Below are 12,777 nucleotides of genomic sequence, written 5' to 3'. Positions count from 1 at the left end.
AGGAGCACCTCAGGGCAGGTTGCCTCAACAGTGGGCTTGTTGTGCTAAATGAAATGCTGTTTTAGTTTACCAAACGTGTGTGTGTGTGTGTGTGTGTGTGTGTGTGTGTGTGTGTGTGTGTGTGTGTGTGTGTGTGTGTGTGTGTGTGTGTGTGTGTGTGTGTGTGTGTGTGTGTGTGTGTGTGTGTGAAAAAAAAAAGGTGAGAAATTAAGAGCACATCTGTGTATGCGTACACGATGCGTTTGCATGTTTGTCCTGGTAGAAATTCTTCGTCCCAGAGTTTTCTCCGCTTACCTACCTGCTTCAGATCATGTGTGCTGTTGCACTGGTTTCCAACATGTAAGTCCTTTCGGAAAAAAAAAAAAAAAATACACCGTATTCCACGCTTAGAAATCCACCCTCTCTCCTGTCGGTAGACCATTGTGCCGCCACCGACGTCATTCCCGGGAGCCAAAGTTGTCAGTCAATCCAGTCGACCAGTCAGCCAGCGCTGCCTTTTCAGCGCCGTCCCACGAGGGGAATGTGATTATACCTGGACGGATCCAAAAGCCGCTTCTCTGGGCTGTCGCCAAATGTCTGTCCGTAGAGCCGGCCCTTGCACCGTTAGGCGTCCCCCCCCCCCCCACACACACACACGATTCTCTCGTAGTCCCATCTGATGAAACTTGACCGATTCAAAGCCACCCTCCACAGCTCCCACGCGGGAGGAAGACCATCGTCACAGATCTCGTGGGAAAACACAGGATTGACCTTCCAGCGCGTCCACCCCGGGGGGGGGGGGGAGAAGAGAGAGAGAGAGAGAGAGAGAGAGAGAGAGAGAGAGAGAGAGAGAGGAGAGAGAGAGAGAGAGAGAGAGAGAGAGAGAGAGAGAGAGAGGAGAGAGAGAGAGAGAGAGAGAGAGAGAGAAGAGAGAGAGAGAGAGAGAGAGAGAGAGAGAGAGAGACTGCTGAGTCTGGCATGATGACTTCAACAGTTTGTCATATCAGCTTAGGGCTCGACAGAGGAGAGATCGGGAGGCGGCCAGCGAGCAAAGCTGAAGTCAGGGCTACCATCTCCCCCCTCCCTCCGCCCCCCGGGCAGGGGAGCGCTACGTCCAACTCGTCCCGCGTCACCACAAAACAAGCCCTTAAAACTCTGGTCGCGGGAGCAGAATGAAATAGTCGCCGGCCGCCATTTTGGTTTAGTTCGGTTCTTTATTTTCCTTTCCGGGGGAAGGATTCGATAATGAACTTTGACACTGGCACCTGTTGCGCCCCCCCCCTCCCTTCTCCCCCCCCGAGCACTGCGGTGGGGCTAATGCGTCCACCGCTCGATCTATACGCTTGCGCTCGGCTGGATTCCAGCCTAAGCCAACGCAGAGCAGAGCAGAGCAGAGCAGAGCAGAGCAGGGGGACTGAGAGAGGTGAGTCAGACTCTGGAGGTATGAAGAAACACACCAGTGATCCAGCGACTGGCAGCCTGACAGAAGGAGAGAGAGAGAGAGAGAGAGGGAGAGGGAGGGAGTGATGGAAAATAAAGGAAGAGTGAGGCTCGGTTTCTATGGTCCATTGCACAGGTGTTACTGTGGCAACTGGAGCTGGCTGGCCGGCAGTACGCTGTGTCATCTTGTTTTCCGCCCTCCCATCCCTTCCCGCTCTGTCGTACACTTTCCCCCTCGCTCGCTCCCCTCCTAATCGCTCCGTCTTTTATCCCGTCCCCTTTTTCTTTTTCCCCTCTTCCTGTCGCGCTCTCCATCAATTCCGTCTCCGCGGCTTTGAATGCCTCGTCCTCGCACTGCTCTTAATCTCCACCCCTCCTACGCACAATCTCACCTCCACCCTCCCTCAACGCAAGCTAGCGTAAAGGTCTGCCCTCACCCCCCTGCGGTGTCCCATTTCTCTCTGCGTGTGTGTGTGCAGGTGGATGTGGGGGTGGTTCACTTCACCCCGCTGGCTCGTCCCCAGATCCAGCAGCCCTTCAAGCTGGTGGAGAAAGTCGTCCGGAACGTCTTCCAGTTCCGCAGGAAGTACTGCCGCAAAGGAATTGAGTAAGCGCCCTTCCCCTCCTCGATTTTAGCCCGGACTTAAAAAAAAAATATATATATATATATATATATATATAAAAAAAAAAAAAGTCTCCCCGGAGCCTTTACAAATACAATAAACGCAAACATAACATCCCTCACCGGAGCGTCACGTGGCGAGCCCTCTGCCCCCGTTGCCTATTGCAGCGGCACAGTATATTATGGGTTTACTGTACAAGAGCAGCAATAATGAGTCATTGAGGGTTTTCATGGGACGACGAGGCGGCAGCCTACAGTCACGTATCGTACAGCGCCACAGAACTCGTTTTGAAAGGCGCTTTTAATAATAAAATTGACTTACGTATCTACCGGATGTAACGGCAGCGGGTGGGCGTAGCAGGAGAGCCAGATTGGAGGGGAGGAACCCGTGGCGCCCGGGTGGCATCTGTGCCGTGGAGCACCGCCTGCGCCTGATGGAGGGAGCGAGCACGGAGCTGCGCGGTGGAGTCGAGCTAAAATCCCAATCCTCTGGCATCCGAGGTCCGCGGCGTCTTCCGACCCCAAGCGCCCCCTGATCCCCTTCTCGCCACGTAATTAATGTTCTGGTGCTGAAGTCAGAGCCCACGCCCCACCCCCCGACGCCCCTTTTAGAATTCCAGAAAAGGCCCGCCTAAGTTAATTGCTGCGAAACATTAACAATTCATCATATCCCGTGGTCTTTGTGCGATTTTTGATTCTCTCTCCAGAATTGAAATAACTGCCGAGGCATCATTTCGTACCCTGACCTGTCATTCACGATTGTTGTAAATATCAAAGCGACGGGAATGTTGCGACAGGGCGATCGGTTCTCTCTTTTCAGACTGCTGTTCCCCGAGGCCCGTCGCCCGGCGCTGGCGGAAGTGATGATGCGGGAGGCGGACGTGGACCCCACCCTGCGCCCCGCCGAACTCACCCTCCCTCAGTTCAGGGGCCTGGCGGACGCCTACGCCCACCTGTGCAGCGCGGAGCCGGGCCTCCTCGCCTACGACTTCAGAGAGGAGCTGAGGCTGAAGCACCTCCGCAGGAAAACGGGAAACACCCCGGAGCCCCCTTGGCTAAAAAGCCCCTAATGGCCTCGAGACAAGGGACTGCTCTCAGCCTCGACATCTCCACCCGGCGGACGCATGCATTTTTTAAAAGCCTTCTCTGGAGGCGGCAGGTAACCGGTTACCGTCCCGCGACAGACGTGAAAGGAATTGAACTGAAGCCGCAAACGTGGCTGAGAACAGCTCCGGGGGCTTTTTGTTTTGTTTTCGACCGGGGCTTTTCAAAGTAAAAGGCGGAAACCTTCGCACGGGATGACGAGCTGACAAACTGGAGCACGAGGCTCGCCCCGCGCTCCCTCGCCATATGCGTCCTTACCTAGGATCCGACTCTTTCGGCGGCAAATTGTCCTGGGGGAGCTAAAAAGAAAAGAAAAAAAAAAAGAAAAAATCCAACCGCATTTTCAGGGTGACTTTTGAAAAAAAAAAAAAAAAGGGAACGAGATAACTGCACTGTATCCAGGCCATTTCCCCCCCCCCTCTTTTCTGTGTATTACTTATTCACCAGGGAGATTCGGCTGAAAAGGGAGTGCTAGGAATTTGTCAGCTCCAGAAATGCCCCAGGACTTTGAAAGACAGACGGCTCTTCTTAACGTCTCTGTGAAAAAGTAAAAATAAAATGGTGCCAATTTGCTTGTACGTACTTACCTCCAAGTTGCCCTTTTACCCATTGTGTTGTGAAAAAGTTTGAGGTCTCGGTTTATTGAAAATCATGGTTTTTTTTCTCTCTCCATAAGAAAAAATTAGATTTATGTGTGAATGAGAGGTTTTTGATAAATCTACACGGGCCATTGTATCTCTTTAAGAGCAGATCACTATCAACAGAAGGCTGATTCTCGCCTGCACGCCAGATGTTCAACTGCGATTTACTTGCCAAAAGGGAAAATTAACGCTGTGGTGCACAGGTGAGTGTGTGTTAATGTCAGACCCCATCATAATTAAATCAGATCTATATACAGTATGTGACCGCAGACAGGTGTGCGTGTGGGAGAGACGGGTTTTCCAGCTGGAATGCCGTTTGGTGTCTGGATTCAAAGGCATGGACCAGAAATAGGGTTTTCTACTCTGGAAGGGTAGGAAGACTCATCCACAGGTCGGTGCAATATTCTTTCTCAAATGTAGTCCTGAACATTGAATATTTGAAACGATGGCTCCAAATGAACGTTTACAGTCGAGACGTGGTTGAAAAGAGCACTCCCTAGTCAGGTCACAGCGCCGATCCAAATTGTCATGACCAGCACAGAATGCCGGACATTGCATACATTCATAGCCGATGCACGTTTATGAAATTAATTTATCTGATTTGGTCTGATGACTATTAACATAGTAGAATAGTGAGGTACGAAAGTATTTAATACGACCACCATGAAGCATGATAGTATTTCAGAGTAAGATTTTTTCTTTTTATTCACTCTTAAGAAAATATACTCTAATCAAAGTGAATGGTTTTGGTGCGGTTCCAACCATCAGCATCAATTTACCAAATACCAAAGGTTTTTCACCTCTTGTGGCAGATTGTCGGCCACATTAGAATCTAGAAAAACTTGACAACATACCTGCCTTTGGAGCTTTGCAGATGATAATTTTAGACCTGACTCGTCCATAAAATTCTGTAGTTGGTGAAATGAGGCATTTTTCCTTCCGGCGACTGTCCCGCTTCTGTCACATAATTATGCATTCTTCTGAGGATATACTCTTGGTTCCGAGACCAGGAGGGAAGCTTTGTGCATTCCTACAGACGGCTAATCAGCGGTGACACGGAGACGGAAATAAGCTGGTCGACGGCCCGAGCTCTGTACCCGTCAATGGAACATCTGGGAGCTATGAAGGACCAGCTGGAAGCACTGTTTTCCAGGTGCCAATCACAGATAGAAACCTTTATTTATAAAACAATTCCATAAGAACAGATCATTCACAGTCATTGGTGTGCTAGCATTAAAGGCGAGTCTGACTTGAAAGCTGAAAAGCAAAGGAGCGCACTCGTGTGATAACTTAACACCGGCAAACAAAGTACCCTTACAAAAATATCCACCGTAGTAACTCCGTTTTGTTTCTACTTGTACCAAGGAATATATAAACGTTCGAAATGTACAGAACGCCTAATTTGGAAAACATAGCATATACAAGCCATACAAACATAGAAAATAAGCTGGATTTTAAAATATTATTGCTGTTTTAACTGAATTTAGCAGTCTTTATTTCTTCCAACGCAAACGCTGGGATAAGTGAGATAAGTCCTCGAAATCAAAGTCCAATAGGCTACACTGAAACATAATCACACTGGATTTATTTTTTAACAGATGGACCAGATTTTTTCCCAGCAGTTCAAGCATTAACCTAAAAAAGAATCCTATCAATAAATAAAAATACCATTTAAAACAACAAAAACCTCATCATATACAAACATAAAATGAAATTTCAGATGTATAGGCAAACAGTGTATTTTAGTGCAGAAAATACAGCAAAAAAAAAAAAAAAAAGGCAGTCCCAACAAAAAATCAATCCATTCCATCCAGTCGCCTCCTTGCTCAGGGGGTTTGGCTGGACACGGTCGGCCCTATTTGTCCGTAGCAGCTTCCGCTCAGCGCCTCCTTTTGCATTCTGACCGTATTTAAAATGCATAGAAAAAATATCCGGGCAGATGGTAACACACCTTATATGGCCATGTCAGGGAGCAGAAACCTAGGTCGGGGAGGGAGCTTCCCTGGGACGACGGAGGAGCCAATCGGGAAGAAGTAGTCATGTGGGAGCCAGGACAACCCAGGTATGATCAGAGCTTGGCAGGAAGGTTGGAGGTGTGTGGGAGGCAGCTTGACTCCCTGGCTCAGAGCGAGCGTGCGGTCCCAAATCAACAGGCTCACGCGTCCAGGCACGGTCTCGCCGCCATCTCACACCTGAGGCGGGGGCTTGGCCAGCCCCCCTGCTGTGCGCGGCCCTCTTTCCCGTCCGCCTCGCACTCTTAAGGGGAAGGGGTGGTGTTGCCGGAGTCGGTGGCACAGCTCTCGGACGGGTCGTAGAAGCAGTCCTCGTTGACCACGGACGTCAGGCTCTGGACGCTGAACTCGCGCTCCAGCAGGGCGTTGAGGTCGGCCGGCGCCCCGGCCGCGTTCGCTTGGCTGTCCAGCGACCTGCTGCGCTCCTTGGTGCTCAGCGCCGGCCCCTGGCTCCGTCTGAAGCTGTTGCTGCTCCGCCGCTTGATGGGGTTGAAGTGGCCGCGCCTCAGCCGGGGCTGAGTCTCGGGCGTGTTCACCTCCGCCCCCTCGGGCTGGACGCGGGGGGCCGCCGCGCACCTCGACGCCGCCGCCTCCTCGGAGAGCTTCAGCTGGAGGAACTGGGCCTCGATGGCGCTTGTCGGGGAGTCACTTCCCTTCCGACCCCTCTCACGGAACTCCTCATCCTCGTCGCTCAGAACGTGTGACTCTTTCACGGAGGTGGAGCCGGGCCGGGGGTGGCATCCCGAGTCCCGGGGCCGGCTCTGGTGGGCGGGAAGGAGTTGGGGGTCGGAGGAGGCGCAGGACGGGGACGCCCCCGAAGAGCCATGAGTGCCGCTGCTCAGGCTGCTGTCGTCCGAGTCCGGCCCCGTTTTGATGCTGCCGTCCTGGGTCGCGTTGCTGGGGCGGCGCTGCTTGCACAGCCGGGAGGCCCTGGAGGAACCTGATGGGGGACATGCTTTAAGGATTTGACCAAGGATCGAACATTATACTGTATTTACTGCTGAGATGGACACTTGAGTTGATCTATATGGTGCCCACATTGATTGCATTCCACATTTGACACTTAACTTTCAATGCCAAATCCTCTTAGAGCCTAAAAACCAAAACCAAGAATCACCCTGTGTACATCTGGTTCATGCTTAACCTTTCCCGGGATTATCTGCTCTGTAAATCCAACAGCAGCTCAGGGACTTGGGCTGGGTTTAAGCATCATTTCGTCCAATACTTTGCTTGGAAGCTATGCCGCCATTTCCAGGCTTTAATTAAATGCCATGTGGTCACAAATGAATTGAAATATTTGTGCCATGCACATTGGATAGAAAGTCGTTAGCAATTTTGATGTATAAAATGTCAATATATTTGTATGCCATCTCCTCAATATCTGATCTAATAGTGAGATCCTGCCCTATGGGGCGCTCGCCATCTGATCATCTGAAGCCACGGACGGAGCGATGAAGACGCCGGTTCCTCACCGATCCTAGCCGAGCAGGGTATGACGCCGCGCAGCGGGGCCAGGCGCTCCTTGCTGCTCCGCTCAGACGCGCAGTCGCCCCTCATCGTTCTCCTCACGTTGCCTCTGAGGAGGGAGCGGATCACCTTGATGATGTTCAGCTTGCACTCCGGCACACTGGGGGGTGAAACAAAATCGCTTCAGTAAGCGCAGAGTACATCCACCGACCGTGACTAGAGATAAGCAGCCCCGTCTTTCACATCTGATAAAAGTGTTCAAAGTTGAACATTATGTCCCGTAAAAGTTGTATTTTACACTGGTTGTTATAAAAAAACAAACCTAAAAAACAAGCAACCTAGTCCATTGCCATCTGTCTTGGCAATTATCACCCAAAATAGGCAAGAGGTTGTCTTACGTCATAACCTCAGGTTGTAATCCCAGGTGTATTAATTATTCAGTCAAGTTGGAGCAGCCCCGGTCGTAGGTGTTAATCATCGGCAACTCTTCCGCGTTAAGGAATGAGTGAGTTTTTCTGACCTGCTGCACAACTGGAAAACAGTCTCTGGTCTGCCCTCAACCTCCGACCTGGTGTGGACCAGCTCCCAGATGCAGCTGGTCTCCGCGCCTGTACCTGGAAGAGCAGCAGGACAAGGGAGAGGCTTTGAATCAGCGAGACTAATAACAGGTTGGGTTTTTTTTTGGAAAGGACATACAGAGGGAGGGAAGGAGGCGGCGTTGAATAGACCTGCCAGGGGGTGTGGGTGGCTACCGGCTAAGTGACTGGAACTCAGAACAAAAGACTTAATGGGTCTCCTTTAGAAGTTTTTTTTTTTTTTTTTTTTTAAACCTCATATTCACATTTGTACTTTCATTCTGTGTGGCTGTGTGAGATGAAAGCCAAAAGAAAGCAATGGGATCCCCCGGCAAGCAGGGGAACGGGTGGCACGCGGACCACCTGCCATCACAGACTCCTCTTTAAACTGAACTTTTGCTTAGGTGCTCACTAAAGACGTAGCTGTGCAGTGACTACTTCACACTCAGAATTCACGCCCTTGGTAGAACAAAAATCTACAACCCTGTAGTTTAATCATGTGAAGTTAAAAATGGACGACGATCAACGCCCAGTTGAAGAATTTTTTAACGTCATAGTTAATACTTGGACATAGATCATCCTATGAGTTGAGCCGATTGTGATATTTTTGTAAAATTGTTCGATTCCACTGAGCTCGAAGGGGCTTTTTAAACCAATTCTCGAGTATGAAAGGGAATGCAGGGGGGGACGCAGTTCTGGGCGTGGACGTGCGAGGGCCGCGCCGCTTTACCTGCAGTGTTTCCCAGTCGGACCTGCAGCGCAGATAGAGGGATGAGCCAGCGGAACTTGAAGGGATCGGCGTCGCCGTGGGAAAGTGTTGCGCGGGTGTTGGTCTGTTCAACACACACACACACACACACACACACACACACACACACACACACACACACACACACACACACACACACACACACACACACACACACACACACACACACACACACACACACACACACACACACCCCAACCAAAGATAAAGAGACAGATGATGAGGTTGCAGCAACGGCAGATGAACGTAAACAAGATGGATGGAGATGGGATCCTCACCATCCTCTTCTTCATCTTGAAGCTCTCCCTGTAGACCAGTATCACCGCCTTCTTGAACACTGGTGAGAAAAACAACATTATTTTTTATCCCACTCCAAACCCGCTGAGGCTCTGAGCTCCCGAGAAGGGATTTATAGACGCTTTTAAAGTAGTTATCACAGATACCGCTGGGCTTAAAAAAATAAAAAATAAAAATAAATGAAACATCGGGCGATGCAAGTAAGAGATTAAAACAAGTTGTATTTGGTTACTTTCCCCCACACTTATTGAAACACAGAGAGTTAAAATGGCCCGCAGAACAGTTACTTTTTTTTTTTTTTTAATGTCCCCCCTCCCCCCCCCCCCCCCCAGAACACTGCGACAGTGACTCACCAAACACAGTCATCTCAGGGTCTTTTCTCATGCGTCCCAGCGAGGGGTGGGGGTTGAGCCAAACCACTGAGGAATGCATGAGAAACTCTCCCATGGAGATCTCCGTGACCTGGGTGACAGAGGGAGAGGGAGCGTCGGATGGAGGAGGAAGTATGAGGCTCGGGACTTTCTGCTGGAGCGCAACGTGCGCTACATACCGAACGCCGCAGTCTGTGAATGGCGCTCCACAGATACTACAAAACGACGGCCTTTTCCCGAGACGGGCTCGATTGTAACCGGACTTGAAGGCACGCTTGTCTGGGAGCGCCACGCGGCGAAATTATGTCGTTTTGAAAGACAATTTAGCCTTCGCAATGAATATTAATGTGGTCTGTAGCTAATAACTCAATATTCCATCAACTTTAAAATGTATTCATCCCCCGGGGCAAAGTGCAGGAGTAGACAGCGTAAACAGCACGAGTTGCCCAGCCCCGTCACATTATTACTTAATGTGCCAGGTATTGAAGATAACTTCACTGGACATGGAGTGAAATGTAGTCGTTTGTAAATTAAGCACAAATCCCTTATTTATTATCTCCTGGTGCTCCTTTTGCCCTCCTACCGTGTGTGTACGTGACATACCTCTTAAGCTTAAAAAAGGAGTTAACTTTAACGTTAAGATTTAAAGTTTTCAGGTAATCCTCCACACCAAGGTCGGCGAGATAAATTCCCGCCCGTTACATCGTACCCGGCCGCCCTAGCGACGAGCTCCGACTCGGGTCCGTTCCGGTCCCGTCTTACCTCCTTGTCGTGGCCCGTCTGCTCGGCGACGAGCTGGTCGAACACCGAGCCGTAGTCCTCGTAGATTTTCTGCATCTCGTTGATGTGGCTCGCCACCTTCTCCATGGCCTTCTGGGCCTCTGTGCAGGCGCAGCCAAATAAAGAGGCTTCATTTGCAAGGACAGTGGCGCCATGTTGTCATTTTGAGAGTCTATACTAACAGTTGTGTATAGTGAGACCACGTAACCGTGTCATGACTCCAAGACCCAAAATGACTGTCACGCATTTCCTGCGGCAAAATATGTCATGACATTTTACTTGACGATTAATTGTCATACAAATATCTAGTTGTATGACAATATTATAATTTCGTTCAATTCAACGTATCCTACCATCAGAGTATAAGCCCATAATATAGTGATAATACACATTCATCTTGTGAAGAGGAGCCACTGGAACCTAAAAGTTAGAACCTTTTGAAGCCTCAACTCAACCGATGGAAAAGCAGCGTGCATTCCTCAAATTATCTTAGAATTCCCTTGACATTTGGATTAAATATAGAACAATAGAATCAGGAATTTGGCAAAATGACAGCGATTAGCTCAAACAATTGGAGATTACGTAATAATTGCGACAGCTCTAGGCATATCCACACATACGTTCAGCTGGATTCATGAGAAATATACGGAAGTAGAATGGAAAAACGCCTATCCGGCAGCTTTCACACCTGGGTTTGGATGATTTGACAGTAATGGGAGGAAAAACTTTGACCTCGTGAGTGGCCCTCAATCCAAACCTGTCAATCACTCAATCCGCTCACACCTGACTGCCGTGAGCGGATTAGAAAGGTCACATTCAACCCATATGTGTAACCATGACATGCCTTCTATTTTTTGTGTGCGTGTGCGTGTGTATGCGTGGAGAGGTGTTCCCCTACCGGTGAGGTGGTAGTGCTCCTCGCTGTCGGCATCAGTGAGTGAGACCAGCTCCCTGAGCAGCAGGGGGTACTTGAGGACCCTCTGGACTGGTTTAATCAGATAAGACTCCAGGGTGGAGGAGTGCTGCTTGGTGGGGTTCCTGGCATCCAGGAACTCCTTAAAGGCCTGGTCTGTCTTGGCTACAAAAGGAGAGGAACACAAAACACAACGCGAGAGGAATGAATGCGTGCCCTTTAAACGCGCTCGCCAAAAATTCCTTGAAATGTCACCTCTTCCATGCTCTTCTGTCGACTGCACTTCGCTCATTCCAACTACATAATGAGACCGGGGGAAGAACCTATGTACTTTAAAGCTTCTTTTAGATGAAATCTGTAGGTTTAGAGAATGTGCTCCATCCCATCGGTGCACTTCTAGTAGCAGTTTGGTAGGGGAGACTCAGTAGAACCCCAGTGAAATATGATCAGTGCAGCAGGCCGTCTCCAACAGTGCGATCTTTCCTCTCGGCCGAGCGTGACCGCTGCAGCACCGCGGTGAGGCTGCGGCACGTTTCCTCGAAAAGGCCAGACGACGAGCGGTGGCGTCCGTCGCGCTTCTTGCCCCCGCAAGAAGTTTCCCTGTCTCTAAAGGAAAGCAGACGCTCGGTGGAGCTGAGCTAAGAGGTTGGAATGTGAAAGGAGATAACCGCGTCGATGCGGCTGAGTACAGGCCAGGGCCAACGCCGCGACACCAAAGGTCAAAGTGTAACACTGGATCAATATTGGTTGACGTAGCTCCTCGCTTGTGTGTGTGTGTGTGTGTGTGTGTGTGTGTGTGTGTGTGTGTGTGTGTGTGTGTGTGTGTGTGTGTGTGTGTGTGTGTGTGTGTGCCAGCCAGCCAGCCAGCCAGGGACACTCCCTCCGAGTGGCGCATCCTCTCAAGTTCCCCTCTTGCAGGCGTAGGAAAGCCATCAAAGTATTCATTCTAGCACTCCCAGCCACAGACAGGCAGCCACATCGACGCCTCCCTGAGTCATTGGCAAGCAATTAACGAGTCAACAAGTAAACAGAAACTCCTGCACCGCTAAGCCCTCATAGCACTTTGGAAAGGGGACGGAAGGGGAGGGTTTCCGGGGCACTATGGCGGTGTGGTTGGCATACAATCACTTGAAGGGTTGACAGACGCCCACCGCTCTACTCCGGTCCCTGGCTCAGCTGCGCCGGGGGCTCAGCTGCGCCGGGGGCTCAGCCGGAGCAGGCTGCACCGGGGTCCCGCTGCGCTAAGCACACGGCTTGCTCTGTCGTTGGCTCCAGCCTACAATTAGATGCGTTATGTTCCCAAACCATTGGCTTTTGCGGGCCCGGGTGCTGTTAAATAGAGGGGACAGATATTTTCCCCTTTTTCCATAAGTTACATAATTTGGCCGATCAGTCTTCGACAGTAACGAGTAACATTGGCCGGTCACAGTGTCCCCTCTCCCTAAATATAGTTGTTTTGTTCTTTTATGAAAGCCTGAATGTTCCAGGAGGAGAAGCGGTCGCTGCTCGACACAGGCTCAAACATCTTGCAGGGAAGTAGATGTACTGCAGAGAATTTCGATTAAACATTACTTCTGTGATCTTTCACAGTGATAGTGGATGGTCAGGTGCGGCGGCGTCTTTTCTTGCACCAATAGAATCACTTCCCCGTCCCGTCGCACTACTTCGCACGCTGGGTAATCCTCCCCCACCGCTCGCTCACTCTTCCTCTCCTTCCCCATTCCTTTCACACCTCCATCCTGCGCCTCGAGGAAAGTCCCACCCCATCCGTTCACAGTGGAGGTGTTTTTTTTTTTTTGTTGTTTCT

The 12,777-nt window shown here is 50.3% G+C and overlaps 2 protein-coding genes across 2 annotated transcripts in view; one reads left to right on the top strand and one right to left on the bottom strand.

Moving 5' to 3' along the window:
- tfb1m (transcription factor B1, mitochondrial) overlaps positions 1-3,723 on the top strand; it is a 29,196-nt gene extending 25,473 nt beyond the window's left edge. The window contains exons 7-8 of the mRNA XM_080012279.1: positions 1,899-2,026; positions 2,862-3,723. Coding sequence (XP_079868405.1) covers positions 1,899-2,026; positions 2,862-3,111 — 378 coding nt within the window. The 3' untranslated portion in view covers positions 3,112-3,723. The remainder of the gene's footprint in view (positions 1-1,898; positions 2,027-2,861) is intronic.
- Positions 3,724-4,946: 1,223 nt separating this feature from the next.
- tiam2a (TIAM Rac1 associated GEF 2a) overlaps positions 4,947-12,777 on the bottom strand; it is a 79,922-nt gene continuing 72,091 nt past the window's right edge. Inside the window, exons 20-27 of the mRNA XM_080013058.1 lie at positions 10,956-11,135; positions 10,040-10,158; positions 9,260-9,368; positions 8,888-8,946; positions 8,571-8,673; positions 7,786-7,879; positions 7,271-7,425; positions 4,947-6,738 (exon numbers count right to left, since the gene is read on the bottom strand). Of these exons, the coding sequence (XP_079869184.1) occupies positions 6,044-6,738; positions 7,271-7,425; positions 7,786-7,879; positions 8,571-8,673; positions 8,888-8,946; positions 9,260-9,368; positions 10,040-10,158; positions 10,956-11,135 (1,514 nt within the window). The 3' untranslated portion in view covers positions 4,947-6,043. The remainder of the gene's footprint in view (positions 6,739-7,270; positions 7,426-7,785; positions 7,880-8,570; positions 8,674-8,887; positions 8,947-9,259; positions 9,369-10,039; positions 10,159-10,955; positions 11,136-12,777) is intronic.

This window comes from Zeus faber (genome assembly GCF_960531495.2).
Source record: "Zeus faber genome assembly, chromosome: 13".
NCBI classification, from domain to species: domain Eukaryota; kingdom Metazoa; phylum Chordata; class Actinopteri; order Zeiformes; family Zeidae; genus Zeus; species Zeus faber.
Note: the sequence above shows the minus strand (reverse complement) of the source record. Positions and strands in the feature narration are given on the sequence as shown.